At 42.4% G+C, this 13,020-nt stretch overlaps 1 protein-coding gene across 1 annotated transcript; it reads right to left on the bottom strand.

The window, feature by feature from the left end:
• Positions 1 to 4,707: 4,707 nt before the first annotated feature.
• TMCO2 (transmembrane and coiled-coil domains 2) lies at positions 4,708 to 7,462 on the bottom strand. The gene is made up of 2 exons (XM_032638552.1): positions 7,099 to 7,462; positions 4,708 to 5,105 (listed from the first exon to the last, which is right to left on the bottom strand). Exons 1-2 carry the CDS (start codon positions 7,318 to 7,320, stop codon positions 4,791 to 4,793), a joined length of 537 nt encoding a protein of 178 aa, XP_032494443.1. The 5' UTR covers positions 7,321 to 7,462; the 3' UTR covers positions 4,708 to 4,790.
• Positions 7,463 to 13,020: the final 5,558 nt, after the last annotated feature.

The raw sequence follows: 13,020 nt of genomic DNA, 5'->3' as shown, positions 1-13,020 counted from the left end.
TGTTCCTGCCTTCTTTTGTTCCCTTAAACTCATTAATTACTGAGACCTGTTCAAGGGCAAGCATTGTGGCCAGGCTTAGATCACAAAATGGCATAGGCCTAAAATGGCTTCTCTTATATCAAGAAAGCCATGCCTGGTTCTTTTTCTCTGGGGTCCCCTACCCTATCTGCTTACAAGATTAGCTGACATTTGAGTACAGACCAAAAGAAAGTAAGAGAAGAAGCCAAGGCGTGTGGGTCTGGGAGAAGTGTGCCATGCACAGTGAACAGCAAGAGCAAAGGCCCTGAGGTGTGACAATGCTTAGCATATTTGAGGAGTAGTAAGAGAGTGGGGAAAGAGTGAAAAAAATAAGAAGGAGGGGTATGCAGATCATGCCGTAATGCAAAGTCTTTTAGTTAAGAACTTGACCTTTACTCAGAGGGAAATAATAAGCCATTGAAAGGTTTTGAACAGAGAAGTAAAATGATCTTTTCACCTACTCTGTAGAGAATAAATTGAAAGGGGACACAGATGGAAGCAGGGAGTCCAGTTAGGAGGCCAATTCATAAATCCAGGTGAGACATGCTGGTGGCTTGGACTAGGGTGGTAGGGGTGGAGGGAGAAGGGAATCATGGAAAGTAATAACTTGTTCCCCTTTGCAGAAAGATAGTGTTAATAGATGGGCTGGTCCGTGTGGAGACTGACATGGGAGCCTCAAAACAGGCTATTGTCAGGGTTTTGCCAAAGAAGAGGGTACGAATGCTCCTCCCTAGTGTGTGGCCACTGGTGTAAGGTAGTTCATCTACCCCATCTAACCTGAATGATAAAATGGCTCTCAAACCCTTTCCCTATTTTGCCTTGATTCTCTGTTTGCCAAGCATCCAAGATCTCTTAATTGATGCCTTGGACATAAGTGATCTGATCTCAAGAAAAGAATGACCCCCCACTAGGAATGAATACTTGGTATCAATCTCTTATGATTGTGGTGAGAATCATTTATCTTTTCTGGGGAACTGAGGGCCAGGAACAAGGTGACCCCAAAACCGTGTAACTCAGATTGGGACTTGCACCCACGGTCTTTTAACTGAGATCACACCTGGTCTCAGGACTTAATGAAGCTCAGGTTCTTGATGTCTCATCACAGAAAGAATTCAGTGAGAGACAAAGTGATAGGTAAGAAGTGGATTTATTTAGGGAGAAACACGCTCCACAGACAGTGTGGGCCATCTCAGAAGGTGAGAGTTGTCAGTTGTTATAGGGGTGGGTGATTTCATAGGCTAAATGAGTGGGAGGAGTATTCCAGCTATTTTGGGGAAGGGGTGGGGATTTTCAGGAATTGGGCCACTGCCCACTTTTTTTTTTTAATTTAATTTTATTTATTTTTTTATACAGCAGGTTCTTATTAGTCATCATTTTATACACATCAGTGTATACATGTCCATCCCAATCTCCCAATCATCACACCACCACCACGCACCCACACCACTTTCCCCCCTTGGTGTCCACACGTTTGTTCTCTACATCTGTGTCTCTATTTCTGCCCTGCAAACTGGTTCATCTGTACAATTTTTCTAGGTTCCACATATATGCGTTAATATACAATATTTGTTTTTCTCTTTCTGACTTACTTCACTCTGTATGACAATCTCTATATCCATCCACGTCTCAACAAATGACCCAATTTCGTTCCTTTTTATGGCTGAGTAATACTCCGTTGTATATATGTACCACATCTTCTTTATCCATTCGTCTGTCGATGGGCATTTAGGTTGCTTCCATGACCTGGCTATTGTAAATAGTGCTGCAATGAACATTGGGGTGCATGTGTTTTTGAATTATGGTTTTCTCTGCGAATATGTCCAGTAGTGGGATTGCTGGGTCATATGGTAATTCTATTTTTAGTTTTTTAAGGAACCTCCATACTGTTCTCCATAGTGGCTGTATCGATTTACATTCTCACCAACAGTGCAAGAGGGTTCCCTTTTCTCCACACCCTCTCCAGCATTTGTTGTTTGTAGATTTTCTGATGATGCCCATTCTAACTGGTGTGAGGCGATACCTCATTGTAGTTTTTTTTTTTAATTTATTTATTTATTTTTATTTTTGGCTGCGTTGGGTCTTCGTTGCTGCATGCGGGCTTTCTCTGGTTGTGGTGAGCAGGGGCTACTCTTTGTTGAGGTGTGCGGGCTTCTCATTGCGGTGGCTTCTCTTGTTGTGGAGCACTTTTTGACCTTTATGGTCGGCCTTGGAACGGTCATGGTGCCTCTGGCTGTGTCATTTAGCACGCTGTATTACAATTAGTGTATACTGAGGCTCAAGGTCTAGTGGAAGTCGACTTGTCCGCCATCTTGGACCTATTTGTTTCTAATCAGTTTATGTCGTGTCCCCGGGCTATGTCATTCTTTTAAAGGTTGTGCCGTGCCCCCTTCCCTACTGTTTCAACCCCATCAGTTTCTTTTGCATCTAGCTCATTCTATCCTCTGTCTCCCACACAGACTACCAAATCTATGTTACTCCCCTGTTTAAAAACCTTCACTGGGCCATTCCCAACAGTATGGCAAGAACTTTAAGGCCCTTCATTACCTGACATCACTCTACTCTTCTAGACCTTCTTCTGACACTTTCCTTTGATATACCCCAGAGTGGTAACCAAGACAAAAAGACTGGAACTGTGCACGAAGGCAACTGAAATTTAGCACAAAAAATTGAGACACTGACTTTAAAAGATTGCGTGGCACTCCTTCAGCAGCACAGTTCAAAACCTTCCCACCTACACCGTCAGATAATGCACATTGTTGATAACTCCCATCTGTTCTGTTCACATCAGAAATTAAAGCTGATCTGAGGATGAGGTTAGTGTGTCCTTCCCTGAAGCCAAAATCCTTCATTGTCGCTCTGGAAATAGGCAGTTCTCAGTCACCCTGAAACTCTCCTTGCCCTCCAAGTAAGCCATCCTCTCTCTCACATGGCTCTGTGGTAAGCCCACCAGCAGGAATACTTTCCATTTCAGTGTCTGCCTGTGTAACCCCTTATGGGACAACTCAGTGTCACCTCCTCTGCCAAGGCTTTCCTGGCCCCGCCCTGTATTCACCAGCCTGTTCTTGCACTACACAGTGAAGTCTCACCTTTATTCAGGAGTTGCATTCTAACTCCCATGCACTGGACAAAAATTATGACCAGAATTACCTGCAGAAATCCCTTAGGAAGATGTCACTTGTCATGCCAAAACCTTGGTTCTCTGTACACCGACGCCAAACAGAAATACAGCGACAGAGTTACGGAGGAGAAAGAAAGAGTGGCTTTATTTCTTTGCCAGGCAGAGAGGGAACACCGCAGGCTAGTGCCTCGAGAACTGTGCCCCCCCTCGTCCGGGGTAGTGGTCAGAGGTATGTGATAAGGATCTAGGCAGCGACAGTCTTGCATTCTTCTTTCTTCAGCAAAGTTGCAAAAGGGTGGGGCTGCTGACAGGATTAGGGTGTGTGGAGGGTCTCTGGTGGTCTCCTAATCTTGATGAGCTTCTCTGGTCCCTTTAATCCTGCCTCAGGTGGTTTCCTGGCTGCTCCTCCCTAGATGAGCAACTGTTCAGATCTGCCCTTTGGCACTCAGGGAAGGTCATGGAGGCTGGAGTCTTGCCTACAAGAAATGGGGGACAAAAACCCCTCCATGCCCGGGAACCCCACAGGGCCCTGCTTGGCATCACTTGGGAGACTTATGTGTTGTCTCCTGTGGAACAAGGCAGCCAGTTTTCCTCCAGCATGGCAACAAACCACTGTTTATAAAGTATTTCATTTAGGTGTCAGATGGTTACCAAGTGTTTCAATGACTGTAATCACATTTACTGTGGCAAAATGCGCACACTATAAGGCTTGTGGAATCTGAGACCCACTGAGGCAACCATCTACCACCATCTCCCCAGTATGCCATCTTTCTCAGGAGGGGACACACTCATTGAGTGGAATGGCAGGTAGGTGCCTCCTTCCCTTCTTCCCTCCCTGCTAAGCTAGGATTCACACGAGGAGAATTCACCTAAGCTAAGATATGACCCTTGTTCTGTATTATCTTTTTTTTTTTTGGCTGCACGGCTGCGGGATCTTAGTTCCCTGACCAGGGATTGAACCCACGACCTCGGCAGTGAAAGCGCGGGGTCCTAACCACTGGACCGCCAGGGAATTCCCTGTATTATTTTTATAATCCCTTGTTCTGAAATGACCTGTCCAACCAACCAAACTGAGTGCTCCAGAAGCACTCAGAACAGATTCCCAAGGATGATCACAATGCTTTCTTAGCACAGAATAAGAATTAGTAAAAGTTGGATAAAATCAAACAATCTCCTTTATGTCCAGCCCCACCCTTGCCCACCTCTGAATAATTAATGCAGGGAGACTCCAGGCCACGTATTTATCTTTAGGCCAAAAACCAGCACAAGAGCCAGCCTCCCTCTTTATAGGACAGTCCACAGCATCACCCTTAACAGCACTTTCTTGCTGTTTTTATTATATCGAATCCAACCTCTTCAGCATGGAGCTCAAGGCCACATCCCTGACCACTCTCCCTTCTTTTCCCACTCCCATGATTCCTTTTCTATATGGCTGCTTAGGGTCTCCAGCCTGCCAAGTGGGCACCACAATCTCAGACATTTTTAACCACCACGATCCCCCACGTAACCCCACCACACACACAAGTGGAAGCTGGGCCCTGCTGAATAGAGAGCCAGTCCTGGCTGGGTAATTTCAATATAGTTCTCTGTCTTTATTGATACACCACTGCACACATGAGGGAAACAGTGCTTTTCTAGAAAAGATTGGAGTCCATCACATTTCAGATGTGGATGTAAACCCTGATGTAAGCAAGGGACTCTGGCAGTCAGAGCAGCTGCAGTTGCGCTCAGAGGAGCAATCCCTCTTTGTGGCAGGTTTTTGGGAAATGATCATCCCTTCCAGGTCCTTCATTTTGTTTTCCACTGTCTGAAGCTTTTCTAGAATTTTCTCTTGCAGACCCAAAGATAGGAAGATATTATTGTCTTGAAATGGGAGACCATTCCCTTCTGGGTTGACCAGCAAAGCCTGAAAAAAATCTGAGCCTTTCTTGTAAAGTTTGTAGAGTATGATTGCAAACAACAATATTTTCTAAAATAAAACAACAGAAGTTGAACGTTACTTGTTTATAAATGTGAAATGCCACAGTTTACTGTAGATGCAAAAACAAAAGATGACTCTAGAAGTAATAATAATCCCTCATTCCTATGCCAAGCCTTCTGTCTAACAAAACATCTTCACACCTATTTTGTCTTTTGATCTTTATCACAAAATGGAGTGGTAGGCAGGTCAGGGATTATTGTAATTAATATAATTTAAAAAATAATAGTAGATACTGTTTGCTGAAAGTCTGCCTCATGCAAGGCTCTGTGCTAGGAGTTTCCTTCCCTACGCAGGACCTATTTATGTAGAAAAAAACAGAGCTGGATAACCATTTAGATGCCTTGCAGTTTGGACTCTGTCATTGTCCAAGGTCATATATTTGGAAATGGTAGAGCCAGGACTGGAATCCAGGAATTCTGATTTCCATGTATATTCTCTTAGGACACAGTGGTCTGAAACACTGGATTTCCTGGTCATAGAAAAAAAATTTTTTTAATGTGCTAGGACAGAGTCCTGGTGGGAAGATAAAAAAAATCATCTTTTTTCCTTATAATAACTAGCACTGCTTACTGAGTACTACTGTGTGCTAAGCTTTATACATACAAGATCTCCTTTAATCCTCACCAAAACCCTGAGGGAGGCACTGTTAGCAAACCGATTTCACAGATAAGGAAACTGGGGTTTACAGGCTAAGTGACTGCTCTCACATCACACAGCAAGTGATAGAATGAAGAAGCCCCCGTAGTCTGACTCCAGAGCTTATTAACCACTCTGTTATACTACCTCTTTTTCTTGGCTGAGGTGTCTGGAGGGCTGCAAAATTCATCTTTCTGATTGAATTAAACAATAACCAAACAAGAGCAGAACCCAGAAGTACAGATAAGAGTTTGGTGTTTTGCCTTCTATTCTTCTATATTCTAACTGAAATACATGTATATGAATATGTAGACACACAAATCCCTGTTGGGGATTTAGGTCAGTTGGACTATATTAAATGAGATTTTTGGAGAAGAATTTAATTTAGAATCCTAAAAATTGGGTTCAAATCTCAGCTTTTACAATCTATGTCACCTTGGGTCACTGATAACCAAGTTCGCTCACCTACAAAATGGAGATAATAATCCCTGCCCTGCCTACCATGCAAGGTTTTGAGAGATTAAGAGAATGCACGTGACTGATTTCTCAACAGTAGTGACATGAAAATAAGTGAGCGCTACAAAATAATCCAGTAATAACTTATCTCAGCATTTACCAAGTAAACCAGTCACCCTTTAACAAAGCCCTCTTTAAGTCCCGTCTCCTTAACTTTAGGCTGAACCTCAGTGCACCTCAGTTTCCTAGTTCGTCATATGAAAATAACCTCTATTTCATGGAACTGTTGGGATTCTCAAAGCATTTTAACTATATTGTCAATATAGCTATAATTGGTAATTAAACAGAGGTATGTTTGTAAAATCCTAAATGTTTTTCATAATCCCAGCCAATTGTACTCCTATTCCCCAAAAGAGCCCCTGTATATTCATTGTGATGACTAAATAAATATACACGCTTCCTCATCAGTTACAGAGCAAAGGCACAGTAAGAACAGAAAGGCGAAACCCAAGATCCCAGTTATACTTGCAGTGCTATTCTATAAGAGGTACTCCACACGGTGTCTGGCACACGGTTAGACACTCAAAGATGAATACAAATATATGATCAAATAAATTTGGAGGTAAGGCTGCCTTCTCAGATTATGAACTTCTTTAATGTGTTTTATCATAAGACAAGCCAAAGATCATTGTGAGAAAGACCATTTTTATGCCAAAAACCTAACCGGTGGAAGTTTTTAAGGATAACGTACTTTCAACCAACTTCAGAGACAAAGGTTCACTCTGGTTTATATGCATGGTCTTAAAACTGGGTGGCAGCAATATGGGAGGGAACTGACCAAATTTCAATGTAAAACTATTTAAATTTCTCTGTAACGAAAGAGTATAACCTGAATTGACTGAACACTTCGTTTCCATAAGGCATATACTCCTATTCCCAACAAAATCAAAAAGGAAATCCCCAGGATCACTTGCAGAGCCGGAACAAGATTATCTAGTAGCCCCAAACTTGCTTGCTGAGGCACACTAGTCTCTCCCAGAAAAGTTGCTTGTAGATAATTCCATATCGAGCTCAGAGAGATGATGTCCCAGATAGAAGACAAAGGTGACATTTTAATATAACAGCAGCTCCAGGAACTGCATGTGCAGAGGCTTTAGGAACCTAGATACGAGTTAGGAAGAGTTGTCTGGGAGTCCGGTTCTGAAGCCATTGTGAGCTGTGCTTTGTGATATCACGGTTCTGAAGCTCAGCTTGTTTCCCACTCACCCACTGAACCTTCTCACTCAAAACCAAGCAGACAGTAGTCTGAATTTTCAGTTCAGTCATAGCACTCTCTCTAATCTTCGGCAAGTCCTAGCTCTAACACAGCACTGTCCGACAGAACTTTCTGCAATGGTGGAAATGTTCTATATTTGCTCTGTCCAACGTGGAAGACACTAGTCACTTGAAATGTGGACAGTGTGGCTGAGGAACTGAATTTTACATTTTATTAAATGTAAATGTAAGTAGCCACGTGTGGCTAGTGGCTACCCTCTTAAACAGTGTATAGAACATTTCCAACAATCCATGGGATGGAGAGCAATTATTTTCACATTTCAACTGAGAAAACTGAGGTTAAGTGGAGAGAGAAGAGACAGGATTTAAAAAGGGCTTTCCTAAAGAGCGAATAGTTTACTTGGTAAATGTGGAGGGAGGTTCTTACTGGATCATTTTGTAGCATTTCCTTTTTCATATGTCACTACTGCTTAGAAATCGTGATCTTTGGAAAAGCTTTTGACATATTTGAGCCTCATTTTGCTCATCTGTTTACATCTCCTTCATAAGATTTATACTAGGAACAAATGGTATAATTTCCTAAGCACTTTGTAAACAGTAGCATGCTGTACCATAACCTATATGCCATGTTATCAAATCCATTATTTACTGACTAGTACCTATCTACTCAACAAGGAGGTATGAAAGTATAAAATATAAGGTCTGTTCCCAAAAATCTTACATGAAAAAAAGGTAGTTCACACACAAGCGTATAATATAAATTGTGAGATCATTTACCAAGACAGCAAGAATCCAAAAGAGGGTTTGCATCAAGAGGAGGGGAGGGGCATGGTAAGTAAGGAGAGAAAGGGTCAGTTATGACAACTTTTAGAAAAATATTGTCTGATGCTATTCTGATTTGTTCATCTGGTTGACTGAAAGAAAGAAGATGAATAGGGAAGCCTGATGGAGAAAGAATAACTGTTTTGTTCTTGCAGGAATCAGAGGTATGGCAAGTTGCTTGACGCGTCAGGGACACATCCAGGAAGCGGAGTCTAGAATGTTGTTGGATATATAGTACCATGTCAGGGCGAAATGACCTACTGATTTAGGAGCGACTGCTAATGATGTTAAACCCATAGTCTGCTAGTGACTGACCACAACCAGAATCTTTTCTAGAAAGGAATACAAATTACTCAGATAAGACTTGGGATTTTACTATAACAAGTTAAACATATGTCAGAACCCATTAAAGAATGATAACCAAAAACTTTTAGGAGAAAAATATGGTTGTGACAACCGAATCATTACCCAAGACTTCCTATACTAGATGAGATCCCCCTGTTACATGGCACCTTAGACTTTACTTTCAAAGCACTTGACACGATTAAGGTTATTTGTGCAATTTTGGGTTTAATATATCTTCCCTGACTATTGTAAACTCAAGGAAGACAAGGACAAAGTCCATTTTATTGACTACTGTATCCCTAGTGCTTGGTACTTAGCAGGCATTCGAATATTTTTAAGTAAATACAGAGTCCCCTAGAAGAATTCCAGGTATCTTTATAGCCCAAACTGGTCAATCATCAAGTGCCTATTACCACATTTGTGTACTCGTTTCTATAGAAGCTTTATAGGGTAGCTGTTAAGAGGATAGGCCTTCGGGAGTATAATGGATCTGGGTTCAAATTCTGGCTGTACTATTCACTAACTTTGTTACCTTGGGCAGGTTACTTAACTTGAGGCTCAATATCTTCATTGGTAAAGTGAGAGTAATTCCTACCTTGTAGGGCTACTGTAATGAGAATTTGATAATTTGTGTAAAAGAGAGCAACTATTATTTACAGTGATGTTTATGACCAAATGCAAGGTATTGTGGATCTCAATAGTATAATGTCCCTCAAAGAGAATCTAGTCTGAAAACCCATTTATTGTTTGACTCGCCTCTCGGCCACCAGAACACCTCCAATGATGCATTTATCACCATGCGAGGTATCTCAGCCCACCTTTAGTGTCATCCATCCATCCATCCCTCAGTCACTTCCACTTTGTGCCCTATTAGGACTTCTTGACTTACACTGCAACTTATGATTTATGCAGTGCCTACTTTCAAAGCTTCACTAGGTTCTTCATTGTCCTTCAAACAAAATCCAAAATCCAGACCATAGTGACAGGCACTAAAATACCTGGCTCCTGCTGACCTATCCAATCTTCTCTCCTACCCCTTTCCCTTTTATTCTCTTAACTCTATAGCTCTACTAGATTTGTCAATGTCACTAACACACCAAGCTGTTGTACCACAAAGCCTTGGCACATAATTGGATTATCCTAACTCCTATTATTTCTTCAGGTTTAAACATTGCTTCCTTTAAGGAAGATTTTCCTGTCCTCTTTTTTGGTTCCCTCAGTCAGGGCATCTTTTGTAGCACTTTTACTTAACTAATTTTTTGTAGTGTTTTGTTTAATGTCTGTCTTCCTGACTAGACTCTAATCTCCAGGATGCAGGAAATGTACCCTGTCATGTTCAACATTCTCCCCAGAAGCTGGCAGAAGGTGTGTGCTTAGTAAATATCTGGCTATAGCTTTCCTATGCCTCTTGGCTTCTCTTTTCCAGGCTAAACCTGCCAAATACAGGTTGACAGGTTTTTAAATCGCCTGACTATCCCAGTTACTTCCTCAGAGAGGTTCAGGCCTCCAAATGCAGGCCGTCACAGGCTATATTTCTGCAAGTGTAGACAAAGCAGGCCTGCTAGCACAGTGGGCCACTCTTTGCAGACTCAGCTGTACATAATAGGAGGTTGTGTCCCGAATCAGGAGTAGAAAGCCGCGAGGCCTCACAGTCTACCATGGGGGTGAAGAGGGGACACCAAGCAACTTTTCTGATTTTCAGAAGTTTCTTTCCGGAAGAAAAACTGACTTTTCCATAAGTCACACGATATTCACAGAAACAGTAGTTTCTCCTTTCCACCTCTTTCTCAAATGAGTAACTGTCAACACTGGACATATGACTGGAGTTGGATCTGCATGACCTGGCTTTTTACCTATGCTTCAAACTTTATTTCCCACTACTCACTTTCACAAAAATTACAGCTTAATTACAGAACTGTGGTATTTGTGGTACTTTAAATACCACCTGCCACTTTCCATCTTTCTTCCTTCACAGTAAGTTCCACTCCCTGACATTTTTCCAGTCAGATGAGATTGGAAACTGGGCTCCACCTCTTCCTAGCTTTATCAGCTAGGCAAGACACTTCATCCCTCTCCTAAGTTTTTATCTGTCAAATAAGAATACTAACAGTACTGACTTCATGGAGTTATGAAAATTCAACAAGGTAATTTTATGTAAAGTGCTAAAAAAAAAAGTGTAATTATCCTGCATTCTCACAGCACTTCCCACTTCGTATTCTGGGCCACTGCTTCTAGAACTTTTCTGTGCCTGTAAGTCATCTGGAGACCTTACTGAAATGCAGATTTTGGACCAGGAGGTCTGGACTTGACATTCTACATTTGAACAAGCTCCTAGGTGATGCCCATGCTGCTGATCCATGACCACACTGTGATTAAAATGTTTAAGCTATGCCAGCTCTCACATTAAAGCTCCATGATAGCAGATCCTGTAACAAATCTGCTTTGTTATTTTTATCTCCCAAAACATCTGGAATTATCTTTAAATATTTGGCTAATGACTAACTCTGTTGTTCTCCAGTGACTGTCCTTCACAGTGCAGGTCAAAAGTAGGTAAGCTGGGACAGGCTTCCCTGGTGGCGCAGTGGTTGAGAATCTGCCTGCTAATGCAGGGGACACGGGTTCGAGCCCTGGTCTGGGAGGATCCCACATGCCGTGGAGCAACTAGGCCTGTGAGCCACAACTACTGAGCCTGCGCGTCTGGAGCCTGTGCTCCGCAACGAGAGGCTGCGATAGTGAGATGAGAGGCCCACGCACCGCGATGAAGAGTGGCCCCCGCTTGCTACAACGAGAGAAAGCCCTTGCACAGAAACGAAGACCCAACACAGCAAAAATAAATAAATTAATAAACTCCTACCCTCAACATCTTCTTTAAAAAAAAAAAAAAAAAAAAAAGTAGGTAACCTGGGACCGAGGGGATAGGTTAGGAATGAAATCCCTAGGAAGGCTAATCACTAATGATTCGCTCTCTTTCACACATGTGCTCATGAACATGGGGAAACATGGAAGCAAGAGAATTCTGGGTAAAATTCAAGAATCAAAGTGTCTGGCATTCTCGACTTCCACCTATCATTTTAGGGGGCACAAACTCAGTGCTTCCAGGTCTGTGTCAGGGGTTGGGGACAAACCCCAAAGAGACATCAAGTAAAAATGACAGTACTAAAAACTTCAAAAATAACCCTCTGATCTTCTGTATTATCATATAATCACACATGCTGGTTTTTAACAGAACATTGTCTTCAATAAAGATCAAACGAAGCAAGCTGCTACAACTGGAACAGAAAATGATCTTAGGGTCATCTTAAAGCAAACCTTCAATTGGGTTCTGAAAACTAGGGTTTGGTTCCACTGCAAATGGACTCACTTGGTCCTTCCAGGAGGTAGGAGTTAGAGGTGGTTGAATGGATATAGTTGAGTGTATTTTATTTTGGCTGAACTGGGTGGCATGTGGGATCTTAGTTCCCTGACCAGGGATTGAAACTGCCCCCTGCAGTGGGAGTGCAGAGCCCTACCCACTGGACGACCAGGGAATTCCCCTTTATTTTTATTTATTTTAAAATTTTATTTTTGGCTGCGTTGAGTCTTCATCGCTGCGTGCAGGCTTTCTGTAGTTGCAGCGAGCCGAGGCTACTCTTCGTTGCGGTGCACGGGCTCCAGGTATGCAGGCTTCGGTAGTTGTGGTGCACGGGCTCAGTAGTTGTGGCTCGCAGGCTCTAGGGTGCAGGCTCTGTAGTTGTGGCTTACTGGCTTAGTTGCTCCGCGGCGTGTGGGATCTTCCTGGACCAGGGCTCGAACCCACGTCCCCTGAACTGGCAGGCGGATTCTTAGCCATTGTGCCACCAGGGAAGCCCTCCCCTTTATTTTTAAATTTTTTACAATTTTTTTTTTGGCTGGATATAGTTGAGTCTTAAATAAATTAGCAGCTTTCTCTTGGTCTGATGTAAAAATCTCTAGTATTAGGAATTTTTTAAATGAGGCCACTGGTTATTTCTCATGCTCAGATCACAGATAAGGACCTTTCAAAATCATCACCTACACCGCCTCACTTCGTAAGTGAGGAAACTGAAGCCCACAGAAGAAATCAGCCAAAGATCCCAAAGGAGTCAGGAGTGACCTCAACCTCTCAGATGTTCTACTGTCACTTTTTCTTTCAACAGAATCTTGTTTGAGCATCCTGTTACCTACTATGACCTGAGCCAAGGAATGACTTGGGCTTGGGGGGTGCTTCAGACTCTTAGGGTGAGGAGGTGGCAGAATGAAATCCCTGAAGAGCTGATAAAACAAGGTTTAAGGGTTAGAGAAAAGATCTTAAAATCTTAACCAGAGGCATAAGAAAGGGATATTAGGAGTATGAGTCGTTCCATTGCTAGCT

The sequence above is a fragment of the Phocoena sinus genome, chromosome 1 (assembly GCF_008692025.1).
Source record: "Phocoena sinus isolate mPhoSin1 chromosome 1, mPhoSin1.pri, whole genome shotgun sequence".
Lineage (NCBI taxonomy): Eukaryota > Metazoa > Chordata > Mammalia > Artiodactyla > Phocoenidae > Phocoena > Phocoena sinus.
Note: the sequence above shows the minus strand (reverse complement) of the source record. Positions and strands in the feature narration are given on the sequence as shown.